Source organism: Halyomorpha halys, unplaced genomic scaffold (assembly GCF_000696795.3).
Source record: "Halyomorpha halys isolate HHAL.00 unplaced genomic scaffold, Hhal_1.1 Scaffold303.1, whole genome shotgun sequence".
In the NCBI taxonomy this organism is placed as follows: Eukaryota; Metazoa; Arthropoda; class Insecta; order Hemiptera; family Pentatomidae; genus Halyomorpha; species Halyomorpha halys.
Genome location: NW_027115075.1, coordinates 1,311,491 through 1,324,863, shown reverse-complemented (window position 1 = coordinate 1,324,863; position 13,373 = coordinate 1,311,491). Strand labels below are relative to the sequence as shown.

General features: G+C 29.4%; 1 protein-coding gene across 4 annotated transcripts in view; it reads right to left on the bottom strand.

Moving 5' to 3' along the window:
• Positions 1-13,373, bottom strand: part of cutlet (chromosome transmission fidelity protein 18 homolog) — an 86,770-nt gene that overhangs the window by 11,459 nt on the left and 61,938 nt on the right. For all 4 annotated transcript variants that reach the window (XM_014421096.3, XM_067052167.1, XM_067052165.1 and 1 more), the window contains one exon: positions 597-657. In XM_014421096.3, coding sequence (XP_014276582.1) covers positions 597-657 — 61 coding nt within the window. The remainder of the gene's footprint in view (positions 1-596; positions 658-13,373) is intronic.

The window sequence follows — 13,373 nt, the reverse complement described above, 5'->3', positions numbered from 1 at the left end:
TTACTTAGATTTTAAGAAATATTTTTTACTATGATTCTGTGTTTTATTGTATAGAAAATAACCATTTTTTGATAATAAACTGTTGAACTATGTGATATTGACATACTCCAAACATTTTCTAATAAAATTATGCAATTTTGAGACAGGTAAGCCTTTCTACCTGTAGAAGGCGAACCACAAACGAAGGTTTGTATTGCGGGCATAGTATATCTCATGCGCCTGCTAAGTTCATGATCAGAACATAAGGTGATTCAATATGAAATCACCCAAGGTCAGTAGATTAGCTAAAAAGATACCAACTAGGTGAAAGATTTTTTTGTTTTACATAATTAGTTTTTAATTTAAATTTTTTCAAGATTTCGGAAATAGCTTAATGTCGAGAAAAATATTTCATAATAGATAAAACGTCATTCACATTTATGCCCCGCTAGATTTCCAATTGGTCACACTGTGCGTCAGTACAAATAACTGTGTACGAACATAAAGTATCAAAACAGGATAAACATTTTCTAAAAAACCGTAATGAATATTAAAATGTATTTAATGTTTCAAGAATTAATTAAAAAATTATTATATAATAATAATTAGTGGTTTACCTTTTTCCTGTTCCTTGGTGAGAGATTTTTCAACAATTCTTCCGAAGAAGTCTCTTGCTTGCTGTAAAAAATAATAAATATTTTAAGAATTAAAATAAATAATAAATGGTAGTAGAAAGACATAAAATTAAACAAAAAAGTTTTACAAAATTACATTTCGAGTTACCAACAGTTCAAAGTGCAGTGGAGTGGTTTAAAACGTAGAAAATCAAACTTCATACATACCAAATACTGAACCCCAGACTAAGCAGGTATTCTGCTATTAACTTTACTAAAACTACCATAAACCTAATATAATCGTTAAATTAAAGAATAACTGTTATTTATATTATATATGTATTTTTCCATTTCCTATTATGATCGAGACTGATTATTATCTATTATTCCTATTATGGTCTGTCTGCTTTAAGATAGTATAATACTTTTGTAAATTTTTTCCCAAAACTTCTTGATTACAGGTTCGGCCAACGATATCTTTTTCATTAGAAATCAATAAGAACTTTTAAATAGTGCAGAACTTTTTTATAATTTTTTATTTAATACTCCCAATAAGCCTCATGATCTTATATTATTTATTGAAGTAGAAAGTTTTTGGAAGCTTGGTAGGTATTTAGATTCGCCTAACATTTTTCGCGTTAGTTGTAAGAATTTGTGAAATATATTTTTAGTTAAAATTTAATTTTCGTGTACTGTTATATCTATATAACAATTGACAATCGAAAATCCATATTTAAAATAAAATAATAAAAATGAAATGAAACCATTCTTAAGAAATATAGGTTTAATGAAAATTCTATCATAGATATAAATTGTTTATTTTTATTTTTTAATTAAAGTGTTACTTATACGTTTGATAGCTATCTTTGATTATTAAATCTATTTTGATTTTTTCCTTTCTTTTTTTTTTTTTTTAATTTTTTATGTTGAGTAATTTAAATCATTTTTATCTAATTCTTAGAATTATTTTTTTTAATATTGTAAATGTAAAAAAAAAAAAAAATAAATGCTTTTCTGTGAAAGCAATTCAGAACTTTAATATACATAAATTTTTGCTTTTAATGCTAAATATATAAATATAAGACTCGCTAAGTTATATTAACCTATCCTTCAATTAAAATTAAATCCTGTTCCCCTACTCCTCTTTTCAAATATTAAAAATATCTAGACTCGAATAATATCGATATATTTTTATATCGATAACATATTCTTTACTGATATATCCAGCACGCAATAGACCACGCTGGCCAATGTGTATTAAGACATAATATAGGCACATCGAGCACTCAATGAATGGAAAATTGGGTAAAGTAAATTTTATTCCTTTTCAGACATATTTAAATGCAGATAAATTAGATCACTGAATGACAAAAAAATTAATAAATTAAAAAAAAAATCTGATAGCTTATTAGCTAGAGTGACTTCAATAAATACAAATAATCTTGAATTCATTTCAAAGTGAAAGAAAATATGGAGCAAGAAAAATAATAAAAGATTAGCCATTTTAAAATCCATGAAAAATTAAGCATTTTTTGGCAAGTGGCTCAGAAAGAATACATTTTTTTAACGGTTCTTATATACCAATCAATTCAACTCTTTCCGAAGAATAAGAAAAAAATATTTTTGATTCCATATACGGTATTATATTCACATAAAATTATAAGAAAATAATAAAGCTTGTTGGTATGTTGGTCAACAAAATTGTTTTTAGGAAAAAAGTAAATCATATTTGTCTTTAGCGTCTTCTGAAACATTTAAATATCATTTTCAAAGAAATTAAAAATTAATTTGTATTCAATCCCTAAGTTAATACAACCGTTGGAAAGCTTAGTCTGCTATTTTAACCTACATTAACAACATTTACATTTAATGTCTGAAAAAATTTTTTTTAAACGTTTAATTATGTATCTTCGGTTCTAATTTGTTTAATTAGAACCAGTTTATGCAGTTTATAGAACCCTAAACCAATCCCAGGGTTCTTGTAGATTGTTTGATTCTTGTTGAAGTAATTTCTATTTTTTTTTTTTTTTTACCATATATTTTTATTATTTAATGTTATTAACCGCTATAAACTAAACAGATATATAAATCTATAAATCTAGAATCTAAATAAATCTATAAATCTAGCAATTGTGAAGCATCTGTTAGTTCTGATAAAAAATAAAATGATAAATGATAGACGATCGATATTTTTATTTGATATTTACGTTCCTTGGTGCAATATCCATTTGACCATATCAAATTATCGGCAAGTTAATGTTTTGTAATGAATCACATACAGGAATGTATGCACGCGAACTAAGATCGATTGAAGAGGCAAGGAAGAACACGGCCTCTCCTCTGGGCTAACTCCCAAGATGGGATTAAATACACCGTGCTAACAAATGCCCTAGGGCCATTATGGTATTAGCACTGTTAGCAGAATGACTCTGCTACTCCTACTACTACTAAATAACCTCAATTAATATGTTAGCCACCTCGAGGAGCCCTTATTTATTTAGTAATTCGCTAATGCTTCCAGTGGTCTCGGTCCTAAAGCGCTAACATCTTGGCCGGTGGGCCCCTGTAATAATTACGAACTAACAAGGACGTAAAAGTGAATCACTCAGGAATAACAAATATTTCTAATTTTTTAACCCATACTCTCCTGTATAACTTGGCCATGTAATGTTTTTAAAACTTTACGATGCGTTAAAAATAGCAGCGTTTATTGCATTCAGGTATCAGCCACAAGTGAAACAGTACATTCATGGCATCACATATTATTTTTTAAAGGCTTTAAAAACCTAAAGAAAAAAAAATCATTATTAGAACTACATACAAAAATGTTTTATTCTCATTATTATATATATAAAGTCATTTGAATTATTTTTATTATTATTTTTTATTTTATTTTTTTTTAAATTATTAATTTATCTTTATTTTCATTTTAGTAGTTGTCAATTAATTTATTAGTTGTATCACTTGATATCGATGTAATTGTATTGTATATTGTACTTATCTAGTTTAAAAATTGTATAGCCTCCAAAACGCCCTAATAGTCAAAATTATAATAATTACATTTTACTTACGTCTTTCATATTTATGTGTTATTTTGGCACCGACCGATAGATGTCATCTTGTCAGACCATGGATGTAATTTTTTAAATGAAAAAAATAAATGAAATTCAAATTATACACAAGTTGCCGATCTGGACAGAAACAGATTCTAATCATTCCATGATAAACTTCCCAACCGCCCCAACATATTATTTTTTCTAACCTAGCTTTTCCTTAATTACCTGATAATTCCCCTAGGCGTCTGAAAAAAAGATGGTCTCGAGATCTTCTCCTCAAGATATGTTATTGGAGTTCTATCAATGGGTAGATCCTCCATATGTCTCTTATCATGCTATAGTATAACTAACATCAAATTTACATGTGTATATTTTTAATAAAATTTTAAAAATAATAAATAAATTGAAAAAAATATAGTTGTTGCAGAAACTTGTTTTAACATATAATTTTGTTTATTTGAAATGTGAAAGAATTTTATCAATCAACTAAAGGGGAAAAATGGAAAAATATAGACAGGAGCTAAATGAAAAAAAAGGAAACAGCCGAATGTGCCCGAACTCTCCCGATAGAATTCGAATGTAAACTGTTTGTTATATTTTGTTAAACTGGAGTATTCTAGGGAGGAACAAAGTTGACATGCGTAATTCGCACCTCTAGAAACCATAAAATACGAATTTTCATTGCAACAGAAAAATGGAAATTTATTGTTTGAAATTTTCGTCTTCCAGATTGGAAGTGAAAGTAGTATGATTTTTTGCCATGAGGTAGCACTTTCTTTAAATCACTTTACCTTTTAGCTTGAAATTTTGCCCCGTTGGAACTGGCAACACTGTGCTACTGGAAGGACTTTTCGAATATTGCAGTAGTTCATTAGATACCAACACAATTCAAACATTAAAGAAATGCAACTTCCAATGCTACAGCCTACTTCATTTTTTTTTATTAACTAAATCAGCTTTAGTTGTAATATGTCTGAAATAAAACGTATGAAAAATTATTTTAAATGGCTTCAGGCACTTTTGAAATATTGACACCTTGGTTAATACTGTTGAAGATGACCCCATAACAATAACTTCTAATTAGCATACTCAATATCAACTTTTTGTCCCAATTTAAGCCAGACCGCTAAGGGCTAGCAAGGACTTTATCCCCTATCCGTTGGAAAAGTTAATAAGTCCCTTCCCGGGAAGGCTTATATAAATGGAAATTTGTTGTCGGCTACGGGAGGGGGAGCTACCTATCTGAGGAAAATTGAGCAGAAATTGAAGAATAAAGGATTATGAGGCTAGGATTCTCCCACCAGCTCCCTTTGTATACAGGCGATCCGATTACCTAAGGGATGGCTACCTTCATGATGTAGTAACTACCATCTGCGGCTAACTAGCTGGTTTTGCTAATTCCAACAGCCTTCTATATCTCATCCACATTTCTATTGTGTGTATTTTCATTGAAGCAGGAATAGTGGTGTAATTATTATTTATTATACATTTCTACAGTTCTATTTTTCCTATTTTTTTTTCAGTTCCATCACTATTTATGAATAATTATTGTTCAGTTTCTGACGGTAACACTAAAAACATACAACATATTCGGTTAAAAACAGCTGATTATTAATTTGTTAATTATGCTACAGGTAACAAAGCTATTCTAATCAGAATGGGAAGGCTGAGTTTTCATTCCGTGGGGTTACAAAAGTTGACCCGCCCAGGCCAGATCAAGCAGCTCCCTTTCTATGGCTACCTCTTCTCGCGATTTCTTAAAACAATATTTATTTATTTAACTTTTCCTTTAAAGTTTATTTATGACTCCTCTCAATTTTTTAAGTCATCGTTAAAATTAGTTATGCTTTGAATATAACACTTCTATTGAAAATAGTTTTAATAATTAATCATATAATTTAAAAATAGCTACGGGATAGGGACAATATAGTGCCCGTGATACCGATGACAAATACACAGACGCCTTTTATTATATAGAATATATTTTTGATACCTGAATTAGCAAAATATTGACGAGTCATTTACTAGAATTTGAGATTTAAGGCTTTGTTTTAATTTGTTTCAATAATATATCAATTATAACATAACATTGCTATTTATATTCATTAAACATTTGTTGGATTTTTATTTTTCATTATTTTTGTTTACCTAATCGAATATTTTTATTTATTTATTTTTTTATCGCTTATTAATATTACAACTATTTACTATTCTCCTGACGTCAGGTTCCCGTGACATGAGCCTAACACGGTAACCAGCCATCAGACGGCGCACTCATAAAGAAACAAGTATTGGTCCTCCGGGCTGGAAGCAAGCACTGAGTTAGGATAGTTCAATTAGGACCACAAGTGACCGAACTGCCATAAGTAGCTTCCCCAGGACACCTATTCCTCGACGGCAACTAGGTCAATATCGGACTATCCCATCAGCTCCTTGCTCCAAACGGAATCCTCGATGCGGCCGTTGAATTATTGAAAGGGAAGGGAGATGCTGTGGATTGGCTCGCTCGCCAGATGTCGCACCTCTTCGGCTCTTAGGCTGTTTGTTGTGGTTATTCCACTCGTGCGATACTGGCTCTTCTACGGATTCGAAAGACAATGGCACTGTTGGCGTAAATAGTAAAGAGAGAAATGAACGGGACAAGAATCGGTCAATTTATTGTAAAAACAGCCAAATACAAAGCCTAGAATTAATTGAACTTATTAATAAAACGAAACTAAAACTTTATAAAATCAAATCCTATAAGAATATTCTCTGTGCCCTTTGGAATAACACTATATGATACGAGCGTCGAACAATATTTTTGCTTCACCTAATTACGAAAAATGGATTACCTTTAAAGAAGCTTTCTTCATGAACATCAAAATTTATCTTAGCTTCAATTATGAAATAATTACCACTATAAGACATAACTAGATGAAGTGAAAGCCTCTTCCAAGTTTATAGATGGAAATAGTTTTTACACTATTGCTGTCGAATAGATTGGTAAATAATTATCTGCATGTCAAGGTTTAAGAATATATTTTATTATTTTCATTAGGTATATATATATTTTCTTTATATTTGTTTTTTCCATAACTTTAATTTTTAAATTATTATTAATAAATTAAAATATTCATTTTTCATTTTTTCTTTGCATTATATAACTGTACATTTTTATTTCATTAATTATGTTATTTTATTTGCATATTTAATTACCTATATATACGTTTTATTCCCCACTTCTTTCATTACTATGTTTTTAATTCATTTTCATTCTGTACAATTATTTACTTTAATAATTCTATATATCCTTTTATTCATTGATTATTATCTTGTTTTTTATTCTTAGCCCTAATGAAGACTAGAAATTCTGGCCGAAACGTTACTACTGGCACTAATAAAAAAGTTTTTTTTAACTAATCTGTGTTATTCTCTGACCACACCTCCAATCATTTTCTCCTCATATATTTTCCACGGTCAACGTTATTCTCATCTTTATTATTTTCATTTTTTTATTAAATTTTATCTGTTGTTCGAGAAAAAAAATGTCCTTCTTTAGATTTTTTCCTTTGACAAATCAAATTTGTTTGAAACAGGTGTTAAGTAAAATACATTTGCGAAAGTATGGAATGTGAATTGATGGAATTTACTTTTTTTTTTCTTTTTTTTTACATGTATCCAAAGCTACCTTCAGTATAAATGGACCAAAAGAATTTTTACTAATAGTTTGGAGGTATTATGAAATAAAAAATTAAATCCAACAAACTCAATGTGAAAATTCTGAGGAGTTTCATATCAAAAGTTATATCATCTACTGAAAAGGAAAGTTGTTTTTTTTTTTTGACAATTTAAAAATCTACATCAAAAATATATTTGTAAGTTTCCCCTATAAAATAGGTATTACAAATCAACTTTTTTTACCAAAATTTAACTTTACATACATGAAATGCTCCAACAATTAATAGATTTCCAAAAGTGGATATTATTGAGTTTTACTGATAGTAAAAACAAACTGCACATGTTTCAGAAATTTTAATCAGTTAACAACTTTTCACAAAAAAAAACAGAAAGAAGTCTCGTGTGGACTTATTTAACAGTTCTGTAAACAAAAGTTCAAAAATGGCCATAATTCGCGGTTTAAATTATAATTTAATTTGCGTTTGTTTTTTTTTACAAGAGGCTTAGCGAGTTTATAAATGTTTAAAATTCCAGGTAACTATGATAAAGCAACTATAAATTATCTTTTAAAGCCAAACTTGGGGAATATCATAGAAAGTATTACACAAATTTGAAACGGAGAAGACTTTTCAGAGAGGTCACATTGATTGAAATTAAATTGAATTTAGTTCCAAAATGAATTAGTAAAACGATAAATATAATACGATTAACTGCTACAACATTAATGATCCAATTTTCTGTTTTAGCACAGACGAAAAAAATTCAAAAAATTTTTAATTTTTCCAACAGGTCACAACAAAACACGGCAGTGTTCAATTGACAATTTTTTAATAATTTAATTATAACATATTTAGTTTCAATAATTCTTTATTAATTCATATTAAATGTTCAACCATTCGGACAACTCAGTCTCGGACAACCATTCACAATTTTTAAAAACAAGAATTAATTATAATTAGCATACTTTAATTTTAGTTTCACAAACTCACATTAATGAATAAAATTTGCGATCTATTATACCCAGATTAAATATAATACTGTCAAAATTAATTTATAAACACTAAACCAATATTTAGCAGGCTATTATATACAGGTCAAATATAGTATGTCAAAATTGGTTGGTGTTTATAAATTAATTTTTACAGTATTAAATTCGACCTGGGTATAATAGACTGCAAATTTTATTCATTAATGTTAGGCTATAAAATTAAAATTAAGGTATCCTGATTATAATTAATAATAGTGATAAAATTGTGAATAATAAGTTTTAAAAAAAAACGTATTATGAATGTTTTTTTCTTATTTATGTTTGTTAAATTATTAACATTTTTAAGGACTTTGTTTCCAATCTTTCTAATTTAAAAGAAAGGATATAAATTGAATCTGGTTAAGATATTTTTTAAAATGCTTGTTTACTATATTTAATATTCTTTTAAGGTTATTTTAGAATTAATTAGGACAGCAAGATTAAACTTATATTTCTATTTATATGTTATATTGTTGTTGTTTTTTTTCACAATATAATATATTACTGGCTGTTGTTGCTAATAATTAATATTAATGTGGCTGCTGACGGTTTTGGTTTTCCATCCATGTTAATCATATATCTTTTAAACAGTTTTGTGGTATAAACCATGGCAATTTCAACATAGTCAACACCTAGATTAACACTTAATCGATTCCGGCAATTTTGTAATAAGCACTACTTATCTCGCCCTACCTAGAGTTTTATCTTTATCTAAAAAGAAAAATTGTAAATCCGAAAAATACAACTCCTTCGTGTGCATTTCCAAAAATTGTAAACGAACCCTCATACTCCTATAATATTTTCGACAAAATACGCATTCTTCCTAAACCTTATTACTTCCTGACACTGCCACCAGCGAAATACTGCGAATAATGCTTTTTGTAGAATATCAGGTGAAAGGGTGTTATCCTTGAAATCAGAAAACAAAACTTACGAGGTAAGATAATGCGTCAATAAAGGCGTTACGAAAAAGGAATTAAGGAATCGTTTAGGCTTGTCCTTCGACTTTTTGTTTGTTTTAAGGAAAAACAAAATACAAAAGAATCTTTCATTTTTAATTGAAATGATCCGGAAACGAATTGTTAAAGGAGAAAAAGGTAAATTCCGTCACCTTGAGGATATAACCATAAATAACAACGCTGAAAGAAGTATGCCTGTAGGGCTGGGCCAGGTACCATAATTTAGAAATTTTTTTTTTTTTTAATAATTTATTCATAGTTATTTACAACTGTATACACATATATAAAACAAGTAAATTTGCTATAGGTGACATAGTGACATGATACAAACATGTGGAGAATCTACCCACCGATAGAACTCCAATAACATTTCTAGAGGAGAAGATCTCGAGGCCATCTTCTTTTCAGACGCCTAGGAGGATTATTAGGTAATGAAGGAGAAGCCAGGTTAGAAACAAGTGGATTTGGGTGGTTGGGAAGTTTATTATGGAAGGAACGGTATCTGGTTCTGGCCAAATCGGCAACATATGGAACATTGAGGTCCTGATGGATGACTTGATTTGTGACAAAGTAAGGAGCATTAAGGATTTTGGACTGTAAGGATTGGATTCTGGAAGAATTTGATGGTTTCGAAATATTTTAAATTTTAAAAGTAAACGAGTTTCAGTCTGATTGAAAGAGATAGTTATTTATTCTGTTAAAACAACCGAGGACGGAAGTCGAGAGACCCTCACGAGGTATCCAGAGACGCTTTAAAGTTGATACTCCTGATTATGATAAAAAAAACTTGGCCTGAACAAAATCACTTTTTTGCACAACCGTTGGTCTTGAAATAATACGGAGTTACCAAGTACTAAACCCAAAAGCTTTCATAGTTTTATGCGATACGGGAAACAAAAAAAACAAAGATATTATATACTTTTTCAAGTTGGGAATCGAATCGATTGACCATATGGGTCCACTCTACTAAAACCTGAATCTGAAATTAACCAGAAAACAAAACGGACTCAAAAAAAATTAAATTTTACTTTTAACTTCCCACTTAAATTAATTAAACTTAAATTAACATTTAACTTCCCGCTTTTCTGTTTAGATTGGATCACACTCCATATATACTTTTGATGGCATTTGAAGTCAGCCATCGTCCTACAAAAAAACAACTTACATATAATAAAAATATTACACTACTTAGCGGATTAGAGTCTTAACCAATTCCATGAAAAACATCTACTTCATTTTTACAAAAATAATTCTTCTAAAATGCTTATAGAAGACATCTTTAGCGAAGCGGTTGAGAAACATATTAACAAGTGCATTGTTAAAAAAAACAATCCACCCGGGAAAAATCAATTTTTAGAGAATCTGAATGTGGTCTAGATGAACTTTTAACTTCCTTATTTCTGTTTTGATGTTTTACAAGGTTTACTTTCACCTCCATGAATACTGCTTAAAAACTTACAGGACGCCTGGTATGTACATTTTATATTAATGTAGATTAGTAGATGAGTCTTTCAAGATATTCCACACTACCATAAAAATAATACTAAAATAATAACCAAGAAAATAATAAATTAAAAAAATTAAAAGTGAGACAACTAATATTTCATAATTAAGAAAATGTAAAATTTTATGGCGATAATATTGACATGGACCTTTTAAACATACTAAAATTTATACAACATACAAAACACAACGATTAACGAATAAAATTATATTTAGCAAGGACCAGAATTGACATAGTTAAACATTATCCAAACTAGCAAAAAACATAAAAAGATAAATTAAAAATATTTAATTCATGGCTCTTATTAAAAATCAGTCTATAGAAAATTGAACCGTATTATTGTCTTTATGAGATTTAAAGTTTTATTTTCAAATAAAAAAATACTAAATCTGTTTAATCTACTCGTGTACTTTTACTTTACTGAAGTGTTACAATCACAGAAAAAAATTGAATTAGAGTTTCCCACAGAAATACAAGCTTTGATTCTAAATAACAGTCTCACACAATGCTGTGTGTATGAACAGCCAACCTCAAAAATGAAACGTCGAACAAAATTGAAATAACATATCTAGGGATCTAGGGACAGGTGTTACAGTAACTTTTTCGTTAAAATCTGACCCACCAACCAGTGGTGCTACTTAGTATAATCGATTCCATACTTTTTCAATTTTTTGTCTTTATTTTATCAAAATAGAGTTTTATAATTTTAATTAAACTCGCTATATTAACGTAAAATTTAATGCTATTTTTAATCAGCTAGGTCTTATTCTCATAAAAATAGTTTAAAAGACAAATTTTCAAAACGTTTTCCTCTCAGGTAACTTTAACAGTCTATTTGAAATAGGTAACCAAAAATCATTGTTTGGAGCAATAAAAAATATGACTATGAAAGAATTTAAAAGAGTTTGGTGTTTAAAGAGAGTCAGAAAACCGGATCAAGCCGAGAGCGTCCGATCTCTCCCAATCTTCTTCATATGTACACGGCTTTGTTTTCTTGGGTGGGACAAAGTTGATATTAGTTATTCTCAACTCAAGAAATTAAAAAATACGAATTTTTATAAAAACTCGAAAAATAAAAATTTTATTTTTACTCAATATATGAAATATCTATGTAGTAAAGACCTTAATAATAATTAAATAGGTGTTTTGAAACATACAAGTCTAATTTCATTTCAAAGTAGAGTGGTAAGTGAAAGTTTTGTGATGCAAGTAAGGCACCATATTTTTCCCTATCTAGGCTGAAACGATAAGAATCTGCTCAATATACCGTAGATTTCGATTACTACAACACTTACTAGACAAACGGTCTAAACTTCCCATTTACATCACATTTGATGCGGATTTTCAATTTCAGGTGCTTTTTAAATATTGCTCTATCTTATAGTCTCTCCTTCCCGTTTTAAGGTAATACAAGCCTTACTTATCTGACTTTTCAAACGGACAATTAAAGCGAGTAGGTTGGTCGATGAACGACATGTCACAATCTCACAAGATGTTATAATTTGCCAACATATGTACATTCTCATCTGTATATTATAATTTACTTGTTCTTAATTTTTCAGGTTAGAAAAAAAAATCCCATTTACAACAAAAAAACTCTTATACACTATGATAATTAGTCATATTTGACTATACGAAATCGAGCTTTGGGGCTCAATCAAACCATTTAATTCCTCCCATATCCAATCCTTAAAATTCAAAATCCATCATGCTCCTTATTACGTCACAGTTAAACTCATCCATAAAGACTCCAACATCCCATTCGTTGCAGATTTGGCCCGAAATAGATATACCTCCTTTCATTCCAAAATCCGTATCCACCCAAATCTATTAGTTCTTGATTTCTCATTCTTAACAATCCCTGATAATCCTTCGAGGCGTCTGCAAAGAAGACCACGGGATCTTCTAATCTAAAGCAATGAATGAACTACCGTTGGGTGGTTCCTTCCCAAGATTATTATAACATTTACTTATAGTATTTATTTTATACTGCTTGGAAGACAACTATGCTCACCATTACACCACCATCGCGGGTCTCCTAGGCCAATATTAGGGGTATTCATAATCTTTAGTTTAACATGTTAAAGTGTGTTAAATGGAAAAAAGTTATGTTAAATGGAGAAATATTTCTTTTTTTTTTTTTTACCATGTTCAAACGATATAACATATAACATGGTTAAGAGTCTGTTAAATAGAGAATGACGTCACGCAATAGACCAGCTGAGCTTGTCACCGTTTTATTTGTTGTCGTGTTGGGTTACTTACTCGTAGTTTGTGTTTTGTTTGTTTTTTTCTTTTGTCTCGTGTTTTGAACTTTTTAAAAAAGACAATCTGAAACCAAACTTTTATACTTCTACTTTTCACTTATTTTAAGCATGTTGTAATAAATTACTGGAATCAAAACTTAGAAATAAACAATGTTTTGGAAGGAAAGGTTACTAAACAAGTTGCTCAGAAAATCCGTAAGGAGCTGTTATGCATTTACCATTTAACATGACTTTCCTTGGTCCTATCATATATACAGTTTTCAGAGCTGACATTCCAACCCATCCTAACACAATCCTCACCACGTAT